Source organism: Scyliorhinus canicula, chromosome 10 (assembly GCF_902713615.1).
Source record: "Scyliorhinus canicula chromosome 10, sScyCan1.1, whole genome shotgun sequence".
Taxonomy (NCBI): Eukaryota; Metazoa; Chordata; class Chondrichthyes; order Carcharhiniformes; family Scyliorhinidae; genus Scyliorhinus; species Scyliorhinus canicula.
In genome coordinates, this window is record NC_052155.1 from 122,985,931 (window position 1) to 123,013,729 (window position 27,799).

Consider the following 27,799-nt stretch of genomic DNA (forward strand, 5'->3'; position numbering starts at 1 on the left):
CAGCCGCACATGCGCGGATTGGACGACTCCAACCCGCGCATGCGCGGATGACATCATCGCGCATTTGCGCGAAACCCACGCATGCGCGGGCCGGGATGCCCCTCAGCCGCCCCGCGAAGTGATACAGCGGGGCGGCGGAGGGACAAAGAGTGCGCGGGCATCGGACCCGCTGCCCGCGATCAGTGCCCACCGATCGCGGGCCCATGGTACCCTTGGCACAGCCGTGGTACTGCTGTGCCAATCGGTGCCATGGTTTTAAAAATCGGGACTTTACGGCCGTTTTTACGAACGGCCAGACCAGGTGTGTTTGCCGTTCGTAAAAACAGCCGTAAAGGGCTGGGAACTCGGCCCATCGGACAGCTGAGAATCGCTGCTGGCCGTAAAAAAACGGCGGCAGCGATTCGTATCGGGAGTCGGGCGTGGGGGGGGGGGAGAATAGCGGGAGGGCGTCGGACGAGCGTGGCCGTAAAATTTTACGAGCCACGCTATTCTCCGCACCGTCGTGAGTGCGGAGAATTGCGCCCCCAGTCTTTGGGTTTTGGCTGACAATTAACTGCAGTCACCAGCTTTGTAAATTTAAACACAATTAACTTTTATTAATAACAGTAACTACAATTAAATAGGCAGCAAATACAATTAGTTTACTATTATATAGTTTCTAACCACCCCTCATTGACTCACCCCATCCTGTATATACACACACACACACACACACCCATACAAGACAGACAAACACAGAGGGGAAAGAGGGGTGGAAATAATACTAAAAGTAAAAGTATAAGAGTCTCTGTTTCAGATAGACATCTTCCAGTTAGATTCTTCCAGTCTAGGCCTCCAGTTGGGTGTCTTTGCTTTCCGTATGTAATGATTTTCACCGTCGACTCACCAGGGTCTCGAGACTTCGCTGCAGACTCTGAAACAACAGGCAGGAAACATTTGGGAGAAAGAGCGGAGAGAGAACAACACACAGCTTCACCTCTCAACGTCCAGAAGCTTTCTGCTGGGTCCTCTGATAAAGCCCAACCTGGCAGAACCCAATCGCTGTCTGTTGCCATCCAGCAGAGGGCAGCAGAGCCGAGCTTATGATTGGCTGTTCCGGGGAGATTTGCAGACGTGCAGTGCAGTCAGCGTAAGTTGAAGGTGTACTTGCGCAAGTGACCTGAGGAGTTCGAGTGAAGGCAAGCATCCAGCAGAGGGCAGCAGAGCCGAGCTTCTGATTGGCTGTTCCGGGGGAAAAAAAGGGGGCAGCACGGTAGCATGGTGGTTAGCGTAAATGCTTCACAGCTCCATGGTCCCAGGTTCAGTTCCCGGCTGGGTCACTGTCTGTGCGGAGTCTGCACGTCTTCCCCGTGTGTGCGTGGGTTTCCTCCGGGTGCACCGGTTTCCCCCCACAGTCGAAAGATGTGCGGGTTAGGTGGATTGGCCATGCTAAATTGCCCGTAGTGTCCTAAAACAAAATAAGGTTAAGGGAGGGGGGTTGTTGGGTTACGGGTATAAGGTGGATACGTGGGTTTGGGTAAGGTGATCATTGCTCGGCACAACATCAAGGGCCGAAGGGCCTGTTCTTTGCTGTACTGTTCTAAGTTCTAAGAATATGGTCCCTGGAAAATCCACTGGTCACCAATCAACCAATTGAACTGAATCCCTCCAATCTCCCAGGTGCCATAAAGTCTGAGTTCTTCTAATCTAAATCTTCATAGCACAGTGTACCTATTTGCGACTTTTGAGTTCCTCACTTACCCTGCTCGACTTAAAGGTGCTTCTCGATTGAAGATCCATAAACAATAACAACAAAGTTAAATAAATAAGGGAATAAACAAGAAAAGCCCTTACAGAGGCCATGTCCTCTTGTGAGCTTTCCATTTGTGTGTGACTTCAACAAGTGGTTGCCTTGGATTTGAAGGTATAGACCCAAGAAATATTTTCATCCTATATTTTGCTGGCTTGATTATAAGATTTTGTTTTTCTACAATAATATATAGAGGGATGGTACAGACAAAATAATGAATAAATTGACAGAGACTGGACTTCGGTCACCATCAAACGTTCTGACTGATAATGGAGGTGAATGCTAGCGATAAGTTCAGAGATACATATGAAAACAAATATATCGTTTTGAATACAAAAACTGAGAGTGATTTCATCTTTCGCTTTCTGAAAGGATTCATGCTGTGATCGATGTAATGGTGCCAAACATTTTAGCTCATCAACTAGACTATAGACTGACAACAGCTCTGGCATGGGCAATTCTTGCAAAGGATTTACTACAGATGATTTAAGGATATAGTCTTCATCAATTATTCTTCTGGGCGAAATCCCAAGTTACCTTCTGTGTTGTGTGATAGTCCTCCAGTTCTAGAAGTTCCTACAATTAGTTTATTGTTTCTGCACATTTGAATGGTTTACACACAGGGAGACAGGCTTTTATCACATTTTTTGAAATGACTCACTAACCGTGGTGGGTATCTGAAAAACCCAGATCAGTGCAAGAAAATTTGATTACTGCAAGCACCATTCAAAACATTTCACGCAAGCTTTTCCTCGGATGAAAGCAGCAGTAGATTCAAAACTGACAATACCCTTCCTGACCTGCTTCAATCCAAAGAAGATCTAACTTTGGGGGAGAGGATACAGATTTTCTGACAATCTGAGGTCTGTCAGCAAAATAGATCCTTATTAAGAGTGGAAGATATACAGCTCATTAAACAACTAAATGTGAAAGACACTCCAGGGAAAAGAAGACCGTATGCAATTAAAACTCAGATGGCGGTAAACTAAACAGCTAAACACAGGCGTGAACCATATCCTGCAAGCACAGCACAATGCTTCCCTGTAAATACTGGGACATTTGGGGAAATGTGCAGATCAAAAACCTCTAACGTACAGAGGATCACCAGGAAATCTTTGCACAAAAATCCATCAACAAAGTAAAAGAGTCGCACCAAGATGAAGAAGAAGAACCTTTCCGAGGCAAGGTTAAAGATCCCAGATATGCTTTCTGGAATTCAAACTTATGCGTCAATGAGCACATAAATTTTTAATTAGGCACAGGAGCAAGTGTGGCAGTCCTGACCAATAGAGAACCGTGGCTAGCCAACCTTTGGCTGAGGACAACCAACACACCATTATAGGCCTGAGAGGGATCAAACTACCAGTTAAAGGCATGATTGTAGAACCATTCCATCTTAGCTTTAACCTATTTTCCTATTCCACTTTAGTCAACTCTGTTTTCTCACCCTTTTAGCTTTATTTATTTAGGTTTAAAGCACTAGTTTCAGATCCATGTTTCTCACCCTCAAACAGAATATGAAATTCTCTCACCTAGAATATCCTTTGCTATGAGATCATTAATTAATTTTTACTCATTATATATTATCAGGTCTAACATAATCTTTTCCCTGGTTGTCTACAGGATGTATTATTTCAAGAGCCCGTTCTGAATATACTCTATGAACTCATCCTCTTTGCCAATATATTCGTCCAATCTATATGAAGATTAGTACTTCCCATAATTATTCAATACATTTTTTATAAGTGGCCTTTTATTTCTAGATTTATATTCCATCCTATAGTGTAGCTATAATGTCAGGGAGCCTATAAATCACTCGCACCAGTGACTTCTTTCCTTTGCTATTTCATATCTCCACCCTTCTCCAAAGCACAATTATTTCTCACTACTGACCTCATCCTTTATTGCCACCTCCTTCTCCTTCCTTCCTGCCCTCCTGAGATGTCAAGTATCCTTTAATATTTAGGACCAAGCCATGGCCACTTTATGACCATGGCCGGGATTCCCCGGGATCACTTGTCAGTGAAGGGAATCCCAATGGTCCGGTGAATTGTGTGTCAGGCCAAAAACGTGAAACCCGTTGGGAGTCTCCCAGCCAGCCCTGCCGATCCCACTACCGGACCTATCCTAGCACGGGGGAATTCTGCCTCTGGTATTTCTGACAGATGAGTAAAAGGTCTTTAGCTTGTTAAGTTCAGAAAGTAAAAAGGGTCGTTGAGCGTACTCTGGCTGCTGAAGCACAGGCACTAAATTTGAGATTCTATTTGTCAAATATTTGAAGTAATATTCTGTAAAACGGGCACACTGAAGATCCATTGAATGCTGTGTAGATAATTGTTCATTATGGGATAATGTACACTCTGCAAAATGTAAGTGAGAAAAGGTTACAGTTTGATCTTGCTAACTTTAAACAAATGCTGGAGAGAACTGATTTTGTTTTTAATTTTTGATTGTACCATAGAAAGTCTAATTTTAATTAAAATCCATTGATTGTATATGAATTGAACATTTGATTGTATTCAGCCTTTGGTGATTAACTGGGAATTCACTTGTGTTCCTTTTTTCAGGATCAGATTATTGAAACTGTGGTGGTTGGGTTTGGAGGTGCATGTTTGTGATATACGTCTCTGTAAATAACAATTTAGAAGTGCATAAAGGTTAGACGCCAGTTGTACTCACCACCTGATTATCATGAATTGAACAGCACCCTCTACTGTCTCAGCTCTGCAACAGAATAGTCCTATAACAGGCTGGCCCTGATAATACCTTGGATGGGTTTCTCCGTCCTGTCGCACCAGATTTCTGGTTCAGCACGCCGGCGGGATGCTCCGGGCTAGTCAATGGGGTTTCCCATTGTGGGGCAGCCCACGCCGTCGGGAATCCCCCGGGCTGCCGGCAAAACGGAGCATCCATTCGGTGGAGAATTCAGCCCCCTGTTTTTATTGGAAAGAGAATTTGAACAACCACATTCATTTTCTGCTCCAGGTTGTGAGGTTTAGGTAATCTTTCCAAAACTCTGTACACTTTTAAATAAGGGGGAACTTTATTACTTGTGTATGCTAATTAGATTTATATCTAAGTCCGCACTGTATATCACTCTATGCTTGTTATCCCGACTGATCTTATAGGTGGTAGAGAGTCTTACAGAGAAACTTAACACCTCCCAAACTGACAGTGAGGAAAGGAAACTTATTTTGTTAAAAATAGTAGATGTTTATCAGTGCAGTACTGCAGGATGAAGCTAGATTATTAAACATAGAACAGAACCTCTCTAATTGTAGAGCAAAATATCCATAGAAATTAGCTTTATATAACCATTAGGCTAGAAACAGGAGAGAATGGCTACTGAAGCCCCTCATCATAAATTTGGCATTATGGGCCCTTTCATTTTGCAAAGCTTTATGACCTGTTGGGTGCATCCTTTTATGGAATGAAAAATTGATCCTGCAAACTTTGGTATCAAAACTCATCTCCACTAGCATTGAAACTGAATGTTGAAGAGGGTGAGGTAGTTTCCAAGCTACCAGATGAACCCACCAAATTCAGACCAGCTCTTACCTGATGTAATCTGCACACAGGTTTCACACTCCCAGCCTATCAAAATTTGACTTCAGTGAAGAAAGGTGGTGATTTAAATGGCCAGCTGCCTCCATAAACTGTGCATGTGTGAATATCACAGCCTGATTCCGAACCCATCCATATTTTTGCCACAATGAGGAGGGCCTGGGTCTTCACTTTTTTTTTAGATATTGGGCACGATTTTCCGGCTGTTCACACCAGCGGGATCTTCCGGTCCCACTAACGGTGCACCCCCACTCTGGGTTTCCCGTTGGCATGGGGTTGATTCAATGCAAAATCCCATTAAAAGCGGCAAGACCAGCTGGCCAATGGTGAGCTGCCCCCCGTTGCCAAGAAACACGCCATGATGAGGTCATAATATCTCACCCAGTATTGATTATAAAGTGACAATTTCAGTTGAAGTATCCTGCCTAAGTTGATTTTAAATAAATATGGGGTGGCATGGTGACACAGTGGTTAGCACTGCTGCATCAAAGCGCCAGGGACCTAGGTTCAATTCTGGCCTTGGGAGACTGTGTGGAATTTGAACTTTCTCCCCGTGTCTGTGTAGATTTCCTCCAAGTGCTCCGGTTTCCTCCCACAGTCCAAAGATGTACAGGTTAGGTGGATTGGTCATGCTAAATTACCCCTTAGTATCCAAAACGTTTAGGTGGATTTACAGCTATAGGGCGGGCGAATGGGACTAGGTAGGACGCTCTTTCAGTGGGTCGGTGTAGACATAATGGGCTGAATGGCCTCCTTCTGCACTGTAGGGATTCTGTGATTGTATGATAAGCATGAGATATTTCCCTATATCAATGTTTAAGTGACATGTAGTACAAAAGCTCTTAATGAACCAAATCTTAAGTCTGTTACAGTTGTCATAACAGGAGGAAGGCTGTATTGCAGTAGTGTTTTTGCGAGCCCTTAGTTCAGAGACCCAGGGTAATTCTCTGAACATCTTCAAATGCAACCACAGCAGATGGTGGAATTTGAAATAAACTGGTATTAAAAATCTAATGATGACCGTGAAACCATTGTTGATTCACAAATGTCCCTTTACAGAAGGAAATCGGCCATCCTATCTGGTCTGACTTTCATGTGCATTCAGATCCACAGCAGAGGGCAATCAAGAATGGCAATAAATGCTGGCCCAGCTAGCGCTGCCCACATTCCATGAATGAATTTTTAAAAAGCCACATATGTAATTCTGATATACAATTGTATTTTAGTCTGTCCTTTCTAACTGAGTTCCATTGTGTTTAACCATGGGCGGGATTCTCCGGGCCCCCAGCAGCGTATTTCTTAGCGGCGTGCTGTTTTTGGTGGCGTGATTCTATCTTCCCACCGCTCGACAATGGGATTTCCCATTTAAGCCACCCCACACCACCAGGAAACACGCGGGAATCCCAACGGCCGGAGAATTCCAGCCCATTTAACTTCTGCCAGCCATCTATGTAACATTATGTACAGAAACCGCAAAGTAATCATGACTGCTTTTGTTTTCTTGCAGCATACAAGGAGAAAATGAAGGAGCTCTCTATGCTCTCTCTGATATGTTCCTGCTTCTACTCTGAACCACATGCTGCCACATTCTATAACTATGATGGTGAGTCTTTCTTCATGATTTGAAATCTCTAGTTTGATCAATGTAACAGGAAGCGGTTACTCCTAACAGCTATAAAGAGATGACTGAGCCAATTACAGTAACATGCATTTTATGTTTCTAACGATAGTTCAGATGGAGCCATTTTGACTTCCTTTAAAGTTATTGTTCCTCTGCTAATTAACTTGCTCTCAGAAGTAATCATTCAGTAAAGATAACAACATTCCTAAAAAGAGCACTTTCTCTTGTCAGTATAATAATGTGATAAAGCCTGGAAAATGTTATTGTGTAAGGTAAATATGCACATTAAAGTCAACTAAATTGTATAAAAATAAAATGGGCTCATTAGGACAAGGTAAGAAATAAATTGATGTTTCGCTTAATTCAGAAGGTGACATTTTGTTGGCTGCTATTCATTATGGCTGTGCTCGGGAATCATCAGGGCCTATTTTTTCTAAGCGTTAGCAGTTGATGCAAAATAATTATTGTGAAATGCACATGTTTACGTTACATTAAATATTCTTCAGACATGCAAGTTAAACAAATCAACAAGCGTGCCTCGGGTCAGTCCTTTGAGGTGATCTTAAAGCCGCCTTCTCCAGAAGCAGCGCCAGCACTGGATCGCCCTCTGTCACCTCCAAAGAAGGATCTCTCTTTGGATGAGATCCAGAAGAAGCTTGAGGCTGCTGAAGACAGGAGGAAGGTAAAAAAAAATAATGCTTTGGATCAGAGCAAATACAATTCAACTTGCAAAACAAAATGAAGGGCCTCTTTTGGTGACTGCATGTAGCCGTACGATTGAGAATTCAATCCCTAGTCTGTGCGGGGTTAGTTTATCCCGGCCAGCTAGCAATGTGGTTGTTGCAATTGCCCGTATACATATGTGGATGTCAGGATGTGCATGACCTAACATGATTCCCATGCTTGAAAGTTCACCAATGCCCACTATCCAGATTCCAAAATGACTATTTGAGTGAGATATAGGACAACCATTGGAAATTTGAAACAGTCTCTATACTGAGGTTGTGCCTTCAGGAGAATGGGGAGAGGGAAGTAAGGATTTAAGAAAAATGATATTTTGTGTTAACTCAAATTCAAATTTAATCATATAACTTAGCAAGAGCCACCAATCAGGAACAATCAGACTCTATATTTAATCTATAAAGTCTACAGAATTCATTTAAATCTCATGATTCAGGTACTGAAAGACAAGTTGAAAGACAGTGTGCTGTGTATAAAGCAAGCCTGTACCAATTGCACACCTTCCAGTTGATGACTGCCACCTATAGTACTTTCAGTTTGTCATTTAAATCTTCATTAAAATGTTAATATTCAATTCCTTTTGGTGCTTAAGGCTGCTCAGTCAAATGCAACTTTAACACAACAAAGGGGAAAAATCCTGAGTCTCGGTAAAATGAGTTCTCAACCGATCTGAGCTTGCCTTTAACTGTACCCATAATCTATTTATGAAGATATCAGGTCCATTCATCATTGAATGATGTTTACGATCATAGTGAATTTAGGAAGAAAAATGCCAGTTGCCATTGTGCATCAATATATAACACAGTTTTGGGAATCACATTGCATATCATAGTTCCAGATTAATGTTTTGACTGAGAGATATGCGTTATTAGACCATGCATCACACATAATGAAAAAAATGAAACAAAGTCATAAATTAAAGTTTGGCGCTGAAGGTCCAATGCAGTAACAAGAAAGGGCCTGTGCTACACAGCCATGATTCTCAATGCTTTATTTGTTTTGATAGCAAAGCAATGCTTTTATATTCCCAAAGTGAGGCGGCCAAACGTTCAATATTTCTATGTAATATTTAATGCCAGCTCATTGTTAATTAAAATCATAAATCAATTTTTTTTCAAAGAAGTCAAAATGGCAACAATTTTGATGCAAGCCATCAAGGACAGTAGAATGCTATTGAAGCCAATATTCAATTTACCTATTGTAGCGCTATTGTAAAATGGACCTCCTTATTCCAAACTCCATGAAACATACAATCAGGCAAGGTAAAAAAAAAACAGGCATCTGACTGAAACTCTCCCTGGTTCCACTGGGTTGGTTAGATTTAAACTACCCTGTAGATGTCTTGAGTGAAGCTGCACAATTTGTACCAATTACTGCCAAATCCAACATGGTTTCTGCTGTGTATCTGTGTTTCCCATGTTGCTATCCAAAATAATTTTACTTTGAAGACTTACTGATAAGAAAAATGCGCAAGGTCCTTTTTATTCATCTATGTGCCTGAATAATGAGTTTTGGAAGTAAACTCGATAATGGGGGCATTGCCAACTATTTCTATCTTGTTCTTCCCTCTTCCTTGAGGACCTTGTTTCCAGCGGTCAAGACGATTCTCCTCAGGCCAAAGAAGATGAGACCAATTCATATCCTGACTCCTTCACAACATGTTTGTCATAATTATCTCTTTAATGCAAAACATAAACACTTTATTTGCAACATATCCCTCACTATAACATGGTTTTGGCTCCGTTCCTCCTACCCTGAATCCCATGTCATGTACAATTTAATTTATTTTTGCTCAGCCAGTTGTCTGAAATATGCAGAATTATATTAACCTTCAGGAAGGTTTCTAAAACAAATTTCTGAGAATTTCACATCGACAGTGTTTTCACTTGCTTGATTTGTATCCATAAAAAGAAGCTGTGCACCAAATGTTAAGTAGGATGAATAGCACACTGGTAGAACATTACAGCTTCAATACCTTATTAGGTTAGGTTCACAATGTTTTGTTCCAATTTGGCACATTAGGTAAGTACATGTTTAATGACTGCTTTTGTCATAATTAGCCTTCATGAATACTTGAAAATAAATAGATTCGACCATTGGGAATATGACGCTACATTTATTATGTAAGTGACGAGAAATCGGCAGCTACACACATGCTGCCATATTTTGCCAGTCTGACTAACTTTAAGTTTCAGTGATTGAAGGTTAGCATATTGTTCATAAGAATGCAGAGGGTGCTCAATGTGACACATAGTTAATAAGGATTCTATACCCCCTCATTGTATCATAATGTTTATCATGAAACAGTTCTGGGAGGTGGTGATGTCGCACGATTGATGGACTAGTAAACCAGAGACCCATGCTGATGCTCTGGGGAGTATAGGTTTTGAATCCCACCACTGCAGGTGGTGGAATTTGAATTCAAAAAAAAATTTGGAATTAAAATCTCATGATGACCATGAAACCATTGTCGTCAAAACCCATCTGGTTGACTAATATCCTTTAGGGAAGGAAATCTGCCATCCTTACCTGGTCTGGCTGCATGTTACCCCCTGACACACAGCTGACTCTTAAATGCCCTCTCAAGGGCAAAGGGAAATTAGGGATGGGCAATAAATTCTGGCCTAGGTCAGCGATATCCACATTCCATAACTTAATTTAAAACAGTTCCCACCCATCCCAACCCCCCCCCCCCCCCCCCCTTCCCCATTAACCTGCTAATTCTACTTACATGAGGAACACCACAGGAGATCGACTAGTCTTAGAGAACCAGAATGTTTGGGTATTCCTACTGACAAACTATCAATTCGACAGCATTACAACTTGCATCAGATGCCCCAAACACCATGTGACACAAATTAGGTAGAAAATAAAGTTCCCTCTCTTCAATTCTGCTTCGTCAAGTACTTCCATGTCAAAGCTAGCATTAGTAAAATATAGCATATAGGGAATGTACCCCCAGTCGATGGTTTTCCTCTCCGGAGCAATGAAGTAAAAGCTGGCTTATAATTTCCCAATTTTCCCTGGCTTCTTTTTTGAAGAGAGTATTAAATGTAATGGTGTTTCTGCTGTTTTTCTAGAGTTCCCCGCTTCATCCAGATAAAGAATCCCTGGGGAAATTCACCCCCAGTATTTATTTAGTTTTACTGCTACTGCCCTCACTCTCTGTTACAACTTTCCCACTTTATTTTTAACAGTCCTAGCTTTATCTTGACCACTCTTTTATTATTAATGTTCCTATAAAGGGCAGTTTTATTGTCCTCTAGGTTTTTCTCTGTCTTTAGAGATTTCCTTTTTACAGTTTCATATACTTCATCCTTCCTGCCATTTTATTACCCAATAAGCATCTTACTCACCAGCCCCTTCACCACATTCCTTTTCATTTCTTGTTTGAATAATCTTGATTTTCACTCTTTCCAGTTGCTCTTTTAGATACCTCATTTTGCTGCCCTGTTTACCAATTTTCCTACCCTCTAATCTGAGGAAGGTTATTTTTTAATTGCTGTATAATTTGCTTTTTACAAATCAAAGTCTTTGACATTTTATTTTTCTGTTCTCACAAAGAATCTAATTATATTGTAATCACTGCATCCCAAGGGATGAAATGGTGTATTTTGATTTAAAAAGATCTCTCATCATGCTGCCTTCATAAAATGGTGATAAAGATTTTTGCCAAACACCTTTCTTTAATGAGCATGTAATTATGTTGAATCCGTTTACTTGGGGGTGGATTTGCTCGTTTATTACTTTCTGTTTTTGCTTATTTTTAAGAGAACAGTTGTTGTATTGAGACTTCTTTTGCTTGCTGCATTTTTCCAAATAAATGTGGCAACATCTCTATGATAGTGTCCTGCACTTACTATTAACTGTTGAAATTAACACTGTTTCATCTGTACACTTATGTTTCTGCAAAATAAAGCTATATAATCAGAATACTTAATAAATCGCTCACTCAGTGAATCACAGCACACAGAAGATGGGTGTGATCATTTTAAAAGGAAAGTAGAATTTTGGCACTTTGCAGTATCGTTTCAATCACATGCACACATGCGCAAGCGATCAAACAGAGTGGCTATATTTTTGTATCTTTTCTGTTGTCTGCAGTCCCAGGAGGCCCAGGTTCTTAAGCAGCTTGCAGAAAAGAGAGAGCATGAGCGAGAGGTCTTGCAAAAGGCCTTGGAAGAGAATAATAATTTCAGCAGGACTGCAGAGGAAAAACTGATCATAAAGATGGAACTGAACAAGGAAAACCGCGAGGCTCATTTAGCTGCTCTTATGGAACGTCTCCGCGAGAGGGTAAATATTGAGCAGAAAATTGTTTAATGCTATCTACATCTGTACTTTCATTTATGGTGGGGCCATGTTCAGCTGCATTGCCTAGGAGGGAGTGTGGCAGAATACATCGACCACTTGTTGTCAACCTCATCTAATCTTCATCCCATTGTGAAAAGGCAATCAACCTCTTCCACATTACAGCCCAGCTGCTGAAGTTGAAAGTTACCTGTCTGTATCACATACTCTGCCTGATATTAATTTTGCTCACGTCTAAATTCAAATGCTTCTCAAAAAATTTTTTTTTGAAACTTTGCAATCTCAAACAACAGTATAATGCTTTTATTATTAGCACTGATAGCACATATTCATAAATTTCAGGAGGTCATTCATCCCACAATTGCGTCCTCAGGCAATTCACATTTGCCCAACAATTTACATTATACAGTACCTTTCAAACCACTTTACAGAAAAGTGGAAGAAACAGAGCAGTGCAGCCATTATGGAAGCTGATCACAGTCATGACAGAAGAGGAAAATTTTGACAAGGATTTGTAGGTGGGATAGAAGGAGATAAGATAGATTGATTTTTTTTTTTAAAGAGTACAGGGCTATAGGAGCTGAAGGTTTTTCCATTAATGGCAGAGCAGAAGAAAGGATGGAGGGGGAGCATGTCACAGAAGTAAGCAAGGTATTATCTAGAAGATAGGGCTCAAGGAGATTACCTAGGTATGGATTTTCTTTTTCTAAATTGCCTATTTAATGGCTGGTTGTGTGGTGCTGAAGAGAGAAGACAAAGGGTTTTTGCAGAGTGGTGAAACATGGACACTTGCCATTGACCCGAAAGAAAGCTGCCCACAATGATTGGGTTGTCTCTGTGATGTGATTTATTTCCCCTTGTCTGATGGCAGTTATATCTAGCACTGAGTCAAGGGGATGCAGCGGCAGTGATGACAGCAAACAGGTAGGCAACCAATCATATCGACAACAACGATAATCATACCAATCATACCAAGAACTAACGCACACAACTAACCAAGCAGTTAAAGCACTTAAAATCCTTCAATTTTAGTTCATACAAAATAAATGATTATGATTGGATTAAGACGGCAGCCGAAATGAAGATAAACAATTTTTAAAACTGAGAAAAATTATTCTTTTGTAATGATGGAATAACTTAACATTGCACAAATACAATATTAGCTTTCCAGGGCCAGTGAATGTGTTTATCAGTAATTATGAAATGAGTACACAGTTTAAAAACCCAGATATAGTTCATTCAACTAGCTGTAACTTTTTCAAGGGTTTTTGCCAAATCTTCATCTCTTTGTTGCAACAGTGGAAGTTCTCATCAATCCCATTAATTGCAGTTTGCAGCACCTTCTCTGGAAAGTGTAAAATGACTGACAGCACCTTCTGGATTTTCTTCTTTTTCTGCGCATATGCAGTCTCCAGATGTTGCTGCCCATTTCAGTGGTCTAATGAAAGCAAATGTTGACAGTTTTGCATCATTACTACTGCAATATCCAATGCAATTCAGCCTCAGTCATATGGCCATCAAAATCTGTCAGCCAGAAACATCACCATTCATCATTACCATTAACTGTAATGGAAGGAAATTGGTGGATGTGGATAGGCTTTCCTCACAATTTGCCCCATTTCACAACCAAAACCAGGATCAGAAATACTGCAACAATATACGCGACAGTAAGAACAGTCCTAGTGGCTATCACATTGAGGAAGCCATTGTTCAAAATCTTTCTCACCTCTAATAATAATCTGTCAAAAGTAGGCTTACATTAACACTGCAATGAAGTTACTGTGAAAAGCCCCTAGTCGCCACATTCCGATGCCTGTTCAGGTACACAGAGGGAGAGTTCAGAATGTCAGATTCAGCTAACAGCACGTCTTTCGGGACTCGTGGGAGGAAACCGGAGCACCCGGAAGAAACCCACGCAGACACAGGGAGAGCATGCAGACTCCGCACAGACAGTGACTCAAGCCGGGAATCGAACCTGGGACCCTGCCGCTGTGAAGCAACCGTGCTATCCACTGTGCTACCATACCGCCCTGCTTCTGCCAATTTATTCAGATGGTGACTTTTGGCTGTGGCTCTCGGGAGCTGCACTGAAAAGGTCACCTGTCAATTACAATGCATTGTGGAGAAATTAAAACTTTAGAATGGAGATGAATTCCCAATGGTAATCTCTCTCCCTGCATCTGTGAAAATGTTTGTTTTCAATACAGTTGTGTCCATTTCATTTGGTTTATATGTTTTTCCATGAAGCAATTCATCAGAATGCTGACGACAGATGAGAAGCCCATTTCTACAAGGAGCAAGGTCTGATCGGTTGTTAATGTGATCACTGCGCAGAACCTTGGGGGCAGTCTTAACCTAAATTGCCAGGCAGGTTTTACAGCCCTCCCAATATTGCATTGCATGGAGGCCAATGAAGAGTTACATCAATCTGGGTTTAAGTCCAGCATTGCATCCGATCGATCCGGTTACCTCCCATTGGGCAGGGTAGTTTAAACTTGCCCCTTTGTGGCCATGCCATTCCCAGTGCATAGTCATTTCACAGGATACCACTATATTCAGGTATTCTATCCAGGCAGCCATTCCAACTTATATCCTTCTCTTTGAAAAGCAACAACAATGAGCAGTCATCCAACAGAATATATCAAAATTCCCCAGGCATTGCCCATATTAGAACTCTCCTTAAATGCCATCTATAGAAAGAGGTATTGATATAATATACAATTAATGCAGGAATCAAACCACACAATCCTGTATGAGATGCAGAGAGCTGGCCTGATGCTTTTGTTCAATAATTATATCAGCATTGCTGAGCAGGAGCACAGTTTTAGGCGTGATTGATTGGATGCCCAAAGCAGCTGGTCACACTTCTCCACATCAAAAAACAGGATTCACCAGACAGGTTATAGAGGACATGTTCAAATCACAATTCGGTGAGTCACCTGATGAAGGAGCTGCACACCAAAAGCTCATGATTCCAAATAAACCTGTTGGACTTTAACCTGGTGATGTAAGACTTTGTACTATGCCCACCCCACTCCAGCGCCGGCATTTCCACATTATGACTCTTTGAAAAGCTAGTGATGTGCCACACGAATCAGTGCTGGAATCTTAACTATTTACAATTCATGATAATGACTTGGTTGAACGGACCGAGTGAATTATAACCAAACTTTCTGATTATACAACGATAGGTTGGAAAACAAGTTGGAGGAAGACACAAAGGCTTGGATTTTCATGGAGTCAGGGAGACTCTTTGGAAGGATTCCTGGCCCCATTCTTGGGGTTTCTGATTTCACCAGTGCCCTTTTATGGGTTTGTGCTGGTTCAGGCTGCAAGCCTGCACCTTGCTCCCAACTTGGCCAGCTCCACAGCAGAAGTGGACATGTCCTAGTTCCCTGCAATTTTTATGGAGCTAGGCCAGCTTTTCAGAGTTGTTCACAGCACCTCAAGAGGCCATGAACCATAGTCTGGATGAGGGAAGTTTTTGAAAGGTAATTTCAAAAGGGCCTCCCCATGACCTCCATCGCAAGCTATGCCTTTTACCCACCGCCCATGGCCCCTCATGTCAACCTTTGGCACTTCTATAACCATTCACCACTATACACTGTATAGAACAAATGAACCTGAAAGAAAGTATTTGAAAATAAAGCTTTAAAAGTAATTCATTCATTACCTTTTACTTCCTTAAAAATAAAACTCCATTCGCTGCAGGCCAATAAAATTGTCAATCATCTAGATCCTTTAAAATATCAATACCAGAAACTACAAGCACTTGAAACTGTTTTATCTTCTGTAACTAAACATTCTGCAAATGACAGCACGTATTAGACACCCCTAGCTGCCAATCAAGCAATGTTTTCCCTCAACTGTTTCAAAGTTTAATGGTTGTCTGGGCTCTCAGCCAAACCTCATTCTGCATTCTTCATTGACAGAGGAGTGTGGCTCGAGGGCCTTACTTTTGTCTTATTAGAACTGGGGCAAAGTCCCCAGCACCGAGTTTGGTCTTTTAAACAACCCACCTCGGCAGCCGGCAGCATCTGTGGTTGCCTCCAAACTCTTTCCCTGGTCAGCTGGCCTGACTGAAGCCCAAACCTGTACCCCCTTCCTCCCCAGCAATGAAGATTGTGTTTCCAGAGACATTTTCCCCTGAGACGAGTGTGTGAAGCTGGGAATTTCCCCCAATGCACACAACCCACCTTGAGAATGAAAATCCAGGCAAAGAGTCTGCAAAGGGACAGAGATCGTTTTAAGTCACAGGGCAGAAAATTGGCAGAGCATGGTGTGGATAACTGAGAGGTTATTCACTTTGGTGGGGAGAATAGAAAAGCAGAGTGTTATTTAACTGAAGAGTGCCAAATTCTGTAATATGGAGGGATTTGGGTGTTCGCATACATGAATCACAAAAGGTTAGCCTGCAGGGACAATAAATAATTAGGAAGACAAATTGCCTGTTAGCCTTTATTGCAAGATGATGTAATGTAAAAATAGGAAAGTCTTGCTACAACTGCAGACGGCATTGGTGACTCCACACCTACAGTACAGTTTTGTTCTCTTTACTCAAGGATGGGTATACTTGCATTGGAAGCAGTTCAGAGAAGCTGGGATGAAGGGGTCTGTCTTATGAGGAAAGGTTTAAGCAGATTTGGCCTATACTCTTGGAGTTTAGAAGAATGAAAGGTGATCCAATTGCAATATACAAGACCATGAGGGCACTTCACAAGATGGCCGCTGAGAGGATGTTTCCCCTCCTGGGGGAGTTTAGGATCATAGAGCACAGTTTCAAAATCTGGGATCTCCCATTTTTAAAATAGAGGTTAGGAGGGTTTTTTCCTCCGGAGCTTATGACTCTCTGGAATTCTGTTCCCCAGAGAGCTGTAAAGGCTGAATCATTGAATAATTCAAGGCTGAGATAAACAGATTTGTGAACCATAAATCTTCCTATCTGTCCAATCTGTTTGTGTCGGAATTGTGGGAAGCCAGCAGGAAAGTAGAGTTGAGGCCAAGATCAAATCAGCTATGATGAAATGGAGCAGGCTCGAGGCTTGAATAACCTACTCCTGTTGTTATTTATTCTGTCCTTATATTCTTAATGTCTGCTATCTCTCAACCTGTTTGGCTGTGGTGTTACTTTACAGTAAGAAGTCTTACAACACCAGGTTAAAGTCCAACAGGTTTGTTTCAAACACGAGCTTTCGGAGCACGGCTCCTTCTTCAGGTGAATGTTACTTTTATTAGGACACTATTAAAGGTCAGTGTTACTTTACAACACACCACTAGGTGGAGCATGATACAATAGTAAGCCACTACTCAGAGAAAGAATGGAGAACTGAATATAAAACTGATTCTGTGCCTGTCTTTGTGGCTCAGGCAGGGGTGATGTGTCACTTTAAGGCTTTTCTTTAAAAGAACTCTTGTGATTATGCTCTCGTTCTTCTGCAAACTATTTTTATCTCTGCAGTCTATCGGTGACAAAGCCAATCCACCTCCTTCAATCGGGGCAGCAGGGTAGCATGGTGGTTAGCATAAATGCTTCACAGCTCCAGGGTCCCAGGTTCGATTCCCGGCTGGGTCACTGTCTGTGTGGAGTCTGCACGTCCTCCCCGTGTGTGCGTGGGTTTCCTCCGGGTGCTCCGGTTTCCTCCCACAGTCCAAAGATGTGCGGGTTAGGTGGATTGGCCATGCTAAATTGCCCGTAGTGTCCTAATAAAAGTAAGGTTAAGGGGGGGGTTACGGGTATAAGGTGGATACGTGGGTTTGAGTAGGGTGATCATGGCTCGGCACAACATTGAGGGCCGAAGGGCCTGTTCTGTTCTGTGCTGTACTGTTCTATGTTCTATGTTCTATGTTCTAATATTAGCTGAAGTGGCAGACAGAAGTTGAATAATGAGTTGAACCTGTGTTACTGTCACCATACTGCCTAACAGGCTCACAGTTGGTCTTGTTCCTGGTGCATCTCTTCCCTCTCCTGGAACACAAAAAAACGAGATGTTCTAAGAGATGAAAGAGACAAAATTCTTCAGAAGATGATCCCATTCTAATTCCGTTCCCAATTCCATATACCCAGTGAGAGTGAGATCCAGATCCCGATGTCTCATGAGATTCCATTAAATCTCACGAGACGTTTTGAACATTGTGAGTCTCGCAAGAGGCCTCAGCAAGTCTGACGAGACGAAGCCATTAAATCATGGCCAAGGAATCAGTTTTACTGACAAAACCCATCAAAACCCCCATCACAGTGCCATCTACAGGTAGAGTGCATATTGCAGTTAAATCAGGGCCACTTTTACATTGAAATGTTGAATGGACTAGGTTCACATCAGGGGCGGGATTCTCCGACCCCACGCAGGGTCGGAGAATTGGCGGGAAGCGGCGTCATTTCCGCTCCCGCAGGTTTCGTAATTCTCCCGCCGGTAAAAAACCGGCGTTGTGCAAATCCCGTCGGCAGCCTGTGAAAACAGCTGGCGCCGGCGGGATTTCATTTTATTTGCACTGACCTGAAATCTCCGGCCCGGATGGGCCGAAGTCCCGCCGACGTGGCCACGGGTCACGTCGGCGCAAATCAGAGTTGATTTGAAACGGCGTCAACCATTGATGATGGTTGACGCCGTTCAGTGTCGGGGGTGGGTTGAGGCATTGGGGGGGGGGGGGGGGGGGTTGCGGCCATCGGGAAAGTGGGTTGCAGCATCGGGGGAGTGGGTTGCAGCATCGGGGGAGTGGGTTGCAGCATCGGGGGAGTGGGTAGCGGCCATCGGGGGAGTGGGTTGCAGCATCGGGGGAGTGGTTGCGGCCATCGGGGGAGTGGGTTGCAGCATCGGGGGAGTGGGTAGCGGCCATCGGGGGAGTGGGTTGCAGCATCGGGGGAGTGGGTTGCGGCCATCGGGGGAGTGGGTTGCGGCCATCGGGGGAGTGGGTTGCAGCATCGGGGGAGTGGGTTGCGGCCATCGGGGGAGTGGGTTGCAGCATCGGGGGAGTGGGTAGCGGCCATCGGGGGAGTGGGTTGCAGCATCGGGGGAGTGGGTTGCGGCCATCGGGGGGTGGGTTGCGGCCATCGGGGGAGTGGGTTGCAGCATCGGGGGAGTGGGTTGCGGCCATCGGGGGGGTGGGTTGCGGCCATCGGGGGGGGGTGGGTTGCGGCCATCGGGGGGGGGTGGGTTGCGGCCATCGGGGGGGTGGGTTGCGGCATCGGGGGGGTTTGGGGGCAGCGGCGGGCAGAGAGGGGGGGGGCGACGGTGCGTTGGCCCCGGGCATCCGTCGCCCCCCCCCCCCTCTGTACGCCGCTGCCCCCTACCCTAACCACCCCCCCCTCACCACCCCTACCTCCCTCCAACGCCCCTACCCCCCTCCCCACCACCCCTACCCCCCTCCAACGCCGCCCACCATCTCTCGCAACGCCGCAACCCCCCCCCCTCAACGCCGGGTCCCCCCCCCCTCAACGCCGGGTCCCCCCCCCCTCAACGCCGGGTCCCCCCCCCCCCAACGCCGGGTCCCCCCCACCCTCAACGCCGCAACCCACACCCCGTCCCCCTCCCTCTGAAGGCCGGTACCCACACCCCCCCTCTCTCCTCCTCCCCCCCTTCCTTCCTCCATCCCCCCCTTCCTTCCTCCGTTAGTGGGGGGGGGGGTGCGGCGTTAGTGGGGGGTGGGTGCGGCGTTGGAGTGGGGTAGGGGTGGTGAAGGGGGTAGGGGTGGTGAGGGGAGGGGGTTGGGGTAGGGGCAGCGGGGTGCAGAGGAGGGGGGCGACGGATGCCCGGGGCCAACGCACCGTCGCCCCCCTCTGCACGCAGCTGCCCCTACCCCAACCCCCTCCCTTCACCACTCCTACCCCCTTCACCACCCCTATCCCCCTCCAACGCCGCACCCCCCTCCAACGCCGCACCCCCACACCCCCACTAACGCCGCACCCCCCCCCCCCCCAAATGCCGAACACACCACCCCCCCCCAAATGCCGGAACACACCACCCCCCCCCCCCCAAATGCCGGAACACACCCACCCCCCCCCCAAATGCCGGAACACACCACCCCCCCCCAAATGCCGGAACACACCACCCCCCCCCCCCCAAATGCCGGAACACACCACCCCCCCCCCCCCCAAATGCCGGAACACACCACCCCCCCCAAATGCCGGAACACATCACCCCCCCCCTAAATGCCGGAACACACCACCCCCCCCCCAAATGCCGGAACACACCACCCCCCCCCCAAAGAACACACCACACCACCCCCCCCCAAATGCCGGAACACACTACCCCCCCCCCCCAAATGCCGGAACACACCACCCCCCCCCCCAAATGCCGGAACACCCCCCCCCCAAATGCCGGAACACACCACCCCCCCCCCCCCCAAATGCCGGAACACACCACCCCCCCCCCCCCAAATGCCGGAACACACCACCCCACCCCCCCCCAAATGCCGGAACACACCACCCCCCCCCCCAAATGCCGGAACACACCACCCCCCCCCCCAAATGCCGGAACACCCCCCCCCAAATGCCGGAACACACCACCCCCCCCCCAAATGCCGGAACACACCACCCCCCCCCAAATGCCGGAACACACCACCCCACCCCCCCCCCCAAATGCCGGAACACACCACCCCCCCCCCAAATGCCGGAACACACCACCCCCCCCCCAAATGCCGGAACACACCACCCCCCCCCCCAAATTGCCGGAACACACCACCCCCCCCCCCCCAAATGCCGGAACACACCACCCCCCCCCCCCCAAATGCCGGAACACACCACCCCCCCCCCCAAATGCCGGAACACACCACCCCCCCCCCCTCCCAAATGGCCGGAACACACCACCCCCCCCCCCAAATGCCGGAACACACCACCCCCCCCCCCAAATGCCGGAACACACCACCCCCCCCCCCCAAATGCCGGAACACACCACCCCCCCCCAAATGCCGGAACACACCACCACCCCCCCAAAAGCCGGGTCTGTCTCTCTCCTCCTTATCCTCCAAAAAACGCCGGGTCTCACCACTTCCGCAGCTGGTGAAACTGACGCGTATCGCGTCAGTCAGCTGCTAGCCCCTCCGGGAACGGAGAATAGCGGCCTTAAAGAAGGCCCCGACGCCGGAGTCATTAACACCGATTTTTTCTCGCAGGCAACCCGCGTTACGAAGGGCTACGGAGAATCCCGCCCCAGACTTCTGAAATGGAATATTGTGATCCACCTATTATTTTAAATATTTAATAGATCTACAAACTGGCTATATTAGCAATCCCACTGACAATAAAATAATTAAGCTAAATAGCTTCTTAAATATGACTGAATGTATTGAAGCTTCCTTTGAAATAGCTTCATTGATCATTCTTTGCTTCGGGTTATTTATTTTTATCTGATATTGAATTTGTTTGTGCCTTGTTTTTCCATGTAATTATATTACTTACACCTGGGATGCAATTTGCCTTATAATAAGTGCGGCGGAGGGTGATGTAACGTCTGCTGCTCTGCACCATTCGACAGGCGAAGGCCATGTTGCACTATTATCATTAATACAGGTTTGCGTTGCACTTTGTAAACATGTCTCATTACCCTCACAGGAGAGGCATGCCACAGAGGTCCGCAGGAACAAGGAACTTCGGGAGGAGATCTCCGGCTGAGAGCTGATGTCTGATGCGTTTCATCATCCTGAACAAAGCCTTCCGCCCGTATATTCTGGATAGTGATACATTAGTATGGGTGTCATAAGACATGGTTTAAGAAAAATCAATAAGTCAATTAATATAATCAAAATTTTAGTTTAAAAAAAATTACACAAAGAAAAGTGAACCAATCAATTTGCAAAATGATTTGCTTGATGTGGAAACACAACTTGGGTCTTTGTTTTGTAAATACCAACTCTTTTGTTAACAATCTGAGTCTGGCGTGATACAAGCTGTTTCATATCTAACTGCGTCCTGCAACAGGTTCTTTATGTTGTCTCTTTTCACTGACTCAACTTTGCTCGATCTGTTCTTTGGAAGCTCTGTACTCATCAGTATATAGGGAGAACCTGAGGAATATCAAGGTCAGATAGTCAATGGTGCTAGTGATTTCTGCGTACACGTCAACCCAGGATTGCCATGTTCTGTATTCCACAACACACGCTGGCCTTGACCCTTCACTCTCAAGCAACTTGGTCTGTTTTTTATTTGTTCAAATCCCGTTGATCTGTGAGCAGGGCGTTGTACTGGTCGTTTTGAGGGAGGGGGGATTGTGCCAAGTCAGGTCACGAAGAGCACCCAAGACCCTAGCAATTGGTTCCATCTGTTAAAGTTATTACCTAAGAAGGTTGCTGCCTGCTTATTCTAATCTTCATTAGTGGTATTTTCATGTATGTCATTGTGAGCAAGCTGTGATAATAAAGAATGGAGTTCTGTGAACTGTAAAATGTACAGTCTGTTCATTGCTTTATTCTCCTCTGAACACTGTTGTTTTCATTCCACAATGACAAACTTGTGCATGATCATTGTAAAGGAATCTGGTTGTTCAAAGTGCATCAGCAAAGCATTCCCCAGTGGTTCAGACTGTGGTACCAAGACATTAGGAACAGATGTAAACTATTCATCCCCTGGCTGCTCCGCCTTTCAGAGCAGGCCTGTTCTATACCACAACCCTATGAACCTGCCTTTGCCCCACATCTCTTGAAGATTGTGAAAAATGGTTGATGGAGAAAGCACCAAAGGACTACCATATTCAAAGGTGCTGTGGTTTCTCAATTTATTGAATTCATTCATGGGATCCAAACATCACTGACAAAACCACCATTTTTGTGTCCCATCCCTAATTACCCTTGAGATGATGATGCTGAACTGCCGTCAATCACCACAGTCCACATGGTGGGCGAGTGATAATCACAGGTAATCGAGGTGTCAATTGTTTCAAGTCAGGGCAGTTAGTCGGTTTCTGATCTAACAGTATTTTTATTTTTTATATTCAACCACACATTTTCACCTATTCAAACCCTCCTCAACCCATATAAAACTGGTTCACCTTCTTGCACTTCCAATCTTAGCAGGCAGGATTCTCCGCCAGCGATGCTAGAATCAGGAAACGCGATCGGGCGGAAAATCGGGCATCAGCCGCAAATCGAGGTGCCCATGCAATGCCGTGCTCCAGTGCCTTAACAATGGTGCGAATGTATTCCACGCCACACACTGGAGTAGGCATACAAATTGTACAATAAACGCCATTGGCATATCATTAACGGGCCCGACCAATCAATTTCCAGGCCTCCAACTCCACCAAGAGGAACTACTGATGGTGAGGTTCACTTGTGGTATATAAAATCAGGAAACTGGCGCTGTGGCTGCTGAGGGAGAGTGATGTGGTAGAAAAAAAATGTCCAACATCATTATAGTGTGCTAACAATTGAGCCGGTGGCTGGGGGGCTTCGGCCAAGGCCTGGGGGAGTAGAGGGGTCCGGCCAGGAGGTAGGCAGTGTGGTCGGGGTGGATGGGCATGGAACACCTTTGTCGCAGCCTGCGCATGCCGTTTATTGCCCACAGTGAACTTAAACATAGAAAATAGAAGCATTTTGAGCACCCCTTAAGGCTCCTGAACCCTCTGGCTCCAGCCAACCCGTCAATAAGATGGGCGTGCTCCAGCCCAACCAGTGCCATTTTCTTGGAAGGGATGAGGGAATGTGGGGAGCGGAGTGACTACATGCAGCTTCTGCTTGTCAGGTTCTCGAATGCCAATCCTGACCCTGGCGAATCACACCCTAGCGTTCGTTGGAATTGCACTAGTTCCACATGGCGCCTGTGCTAGCCCATTAGGACATGGGCAGCATGGTAGCACAAGTGACTAGCACTGTGGCTTCACAGCGCGAGGATCCCAGGTTCGATTCCCTGCTGGGTCACTGTCTTTGTGGAGTTTGCACTTTCTCTCCGTGTCTGCGTGGGTTTCCTCCGGGTGCCGGTCCGGTTTCCTTCCACAGTCCAAAGACGTGCAAGTTAGGTGGACTGGCCATGATAAATTGCACTTAGTGACCAAAAAGGTTAGGATGGATTATTAGGTTACAAGGATAGGGTGAAAGTGAGGGCTGAAGTGGGTCGGTGCAGACTCAATGGGCCGAATGGCCTCCTTCTGCATTGTATGTTCTATGCTGTTCTATGTCCTGAATCGCTCCGGGACCGGCACCACGTTCGGGGCCGTAGAACCCACACGATTCAGGCCCGGCATCATCACTGAGTCTCTGGAATGGACAATCATCCCCCACATATGGTGCTCTGGAGTTATAGTTTTGGTGATTGATTCAAAATAATTCAGGAACAAATCAAAAATAAGGAATCTTTATCACTCAATCAAGATTGTAGAAAAGATTATCTAGTCAGCATCGTACTGGCAGCTTGCTGTGAGCAAATTGGTTGCCACATTTCTTACAATACAAAAGTAGCTACACCTTACAAATACCTGACAAATACATTACTGGCTGCACTTTAGGACGCCTTGTGGTGGTGAATGTTATATAAATGCAAGTCCTTGATGAATCAAAGCAATAAACATTCTGAAAGTTTTTCAGGTAAGTGTTTCAGAAATACATGGCTAATTATGATGTTCCTACTTTCAGGTCAAAAACTTAATGCCCTCATTGAGCAAACATTTTTCAAACTAAACTATGATCAACCCCACCACAATGCTGACTAATCTAGGTTTCCTCCTCAGTTCACCCTTGCTCCACGTCCCTCCCTCTCCTGAAGCTGCAAAAGCCAAAGAGCCTTGCACGGTCTCCAAACTCCTTGGCCCATGGTTAATTCCAACCTGACAAAAGAGGGGGAATTCTCCAATCTGGGACAAGGTCCCGTGTCCGGAACAGGGAGTGTTTCCCCCTATGGAGGTCAATGGGAAACAATGCCCTATCTTCTGGCCGTGCGGCACGGTAGCATTGTGGATAGCACAATCGCTTCACAGCTCCAGGGTCCCAGGTTCGATTCCGGCTTGGGCCACTGTCTGTGTGGAGTCTGCACATCCTCCCCGTGTGTGCGTGGGTTTCCTCTGGGTGCTCCGGTTTCCTCCCACAGTCCAAAGATGTGCAGGTTAGGTGGATTGGCCATGATAAATTGCCATTAGTGTCCAAAATTGCCCTTAGTGTTGGGTGGGATTACTGGGTTATGGGGATAGGGTGGAGGTGTTAACCTTGGGTAGGGTGCTCTTTCCAAGAGCCGGTGCAGACTCGATGGGCCGAATGGCCTCCTTCTGCACTGTAAATTCTATGACAATGACCTCATGAAATACGCATCCGGTGGTTTCACACCATATTCCATTACGGGCAAGCTTCCTTGCGCACGCCCTTCCATCATATCTGGACGCCAAATTTAAAAGGTGCTCATCATCACTGCCAAACTGTTGAAGGAAAAAGATGGACCACCTGAAAAGGGGGACCAATCTCCAAGAATGCTCTGAGGCTGAAAGATGGGCCTCCTTGATGACACTGAGGCTGGAAGATCCACCTGATAGATGTTCTCCCCACCCACTGCTGTGGTGTCCCAGGCTCCAGTATCACTGGCAGTCTCCATCCTGAACCGTGGAGGAAGCCCCAGCCGTTCTTCAGGTAAGGTCCAACTTCTGCAAACAACATTGTTCCAGAAGTGTTCTGTGTTTTCAGAGAATCGGGGGTGGGGGGAAGATTCCAGTTGGGCCTTCATCTGCACCCCATCAGCGGGATTCAGATCAGTTTCACACCAGCTGAAAATCCCGTGGGAAACTCACACCAGCGTAAAACCAATTGTTGGGCCTCCGACTGAATTCTGCATCCTCACTTTCTGACACAGCGATGAGAGCGATGGTTCAGAGTCATGGTTGGCACAAAGGAGGTCTGCTGGTAATAAATAAATATATTTTGGATTGCGAATATATCAGTGGAAATCCCAATTTATCATCCAATAAAACCCCGTATTGACTTAATAATTGCAAATTAAAGGGAAACAGAAGCTGGGTTTGATTTTGAGTCAGGAAGCTACCTCTGGGGGAGGTGGGAGGAGCTGATTAAAGTTAAGATTTTCATGAGGGTAAGCTCTTAATTGATATGGAGATGGATTTGCTGTCCACGCAAAGCCAGTGGGAGCAGGAAGCGAGGTGGATCAGATGACGTGTGGGATTGATTTTGACTCCCTATGGCAGCCAACATGCAGGCAGCTGACTGTTTTTTAAAATTAAAAATCTGATGATATCTAGGCACCAGAATGAAGTGAGACATCTTTGTTCTTTTAGACCTTGGAAAATAGGCAACAGGTTTAGATAAGGGATCTGGATCGGCGCAGGCTGGGAGGGCCGAAGGGCCTGTTCCTGTGCTGTAATTTTATTTGTTCTTTGTTCTTTGTTATCACAAGGAAGCCAGAGGCCTTGCACCTGAGGTGGGGCTACTTCATCAATGCCTCCTCAATCAAATACTGGAGGCTAAGGGGGAGTGAAGGGAGGTCCTCTTCTCAGAAGGTGAAAGAGGAGCACGAGGAAAATAGGAAACAAGAACGAGTGAGCCATTTAGGCCCTAAAGCCTACTCCATCATTCAGCTAAATCATGGCTGATTTCTACTTCAACGTCATTTTCCCATACTACCATTGTATCCCTTGACATCTTTAATATCTAGAATCTATTAATCTTTGTCTTGAACATACTCAATGATTGAACATCCACAGCCGTCTAGAATAGAGAATTCCAAAGGTTCACATCCCTCTGACTGAATAAATGCCCTTACATCGCAGTCCTAAATGGCCTACCCCTTTTTCTGTCCCCAGTTCTAGACGTGCTAATATGTTTATTAGAACAATTGCTTTTTCATCTTGCTCAGTGAAAATGTTGTTTTAATCTCCAATTAGTTTATGCATGTGTCAGGCATTTTGTGTCTCTGTTGAAGCTCTGTGTTTTATCATGACCTGAGGATTTGAGTGCTGAAATCCTCATTTTAAATGAGTATTAAAACTGTGGTTTAATATTTACACTAAGTAGCCTTCTTTTACCTACCAGATCTATCAGGAAATAGTCGATTACTATCAAGGACCAAGCACTGAGCTTTGCAATACCCACATACTGCTAACCTGAGAAGGACTCATTTCATTCTATTCTCTGTTTTCAGTCCATTAACCAAATCTCTATCTTGCCAGAAATTTACCCCCAATCCCATGTACTCTAATTTTGCAAACCTTGGACGGGATTCTCCGCCAGCGGGATGCTCCATTTTGCCGGCAGCCAAGGGGGTTTCCCGACGGTGTGGGGCTGCCCCACAACGGGAAACCCCATTGACCGGCCGGCATAACGGAGCATCCCGCCGGCGGGGAGAAGCAGAAATGTGGCGTGGCGAGACGGAGCATCCTGCCAGCAGGGTGAAGCAGAAATGTGGCGTGGCGAGACGGAGCATCCCGCTGGCGGGGTGAAGCAGAAATGTGGCGTGGCGAGACGGAGCATTCTGCCGGCGGGGTGAAGCAGAAATGCGGCGTGGCAAGACAGAGCATCCCGCTGGCGGGGTGAAGCAGAAATGTGGCGTGGCGGGGTGAAGCAGAAATGTGGCGTGGGGAGACGGAGCATCCCGCTGGCGGGGTGAAGCAGAAATGTGGCGTGGCGAGACGGAGCATCCCGCTGGCGGGGTGAAGCAGAAATGTGGCGTGGGGAGACGGAGCATCCCGCTGGCGGGGTGAAGCAGAAATGTGGCGTGGGGAGACGGAGCATCCCGCTGGCGGGGTGAAGCAGAAATGTGGCGTGGCGAGACGGAGCATCCCGCTGGCGGGGTGAAGCAGAAATGTGGCGTGGCGAGACGGAGCATCCCGCTGGCAGAGTGAAGCAGAAATGTG

General features: G+C 45.7%; 1 protein-coding gene across 1 annotated transcript in view; it reads left to right on the top strand.

Moving 5' to 3' along the window:
* stmn2b (stathmin 2b) overlaps nt 1-22,403 on the top strand; it is a 67,828-nt gene extending 45,425 nt beyond the window's left edge. Inside the window, exons 2-5 of the mRNA XM_038809671.1 lie at nt 6,861-6,956; nt 7,481-7,656; nt 11,820-12,011; nt 21,574-22,403. Of these exons, the coding sequence (XP_038665599.1) occupies nt 6,861-6,956; nt 7,481-7,656; nt 11,820-12,011; nt 21,574-21,633 (524 nt within the window). The 3' untranslated portion in view covers nt 21,634-22,403. The remainder of the gene's footprint in view (nt 1-6,860; nt 6,957-7,480; nt 7,657-11,819; nt 12,012-21,573) is intronic.
* The last annotated feature ends 5,396 nt before the right edge of the window (nt 22,404-27,799 follow it).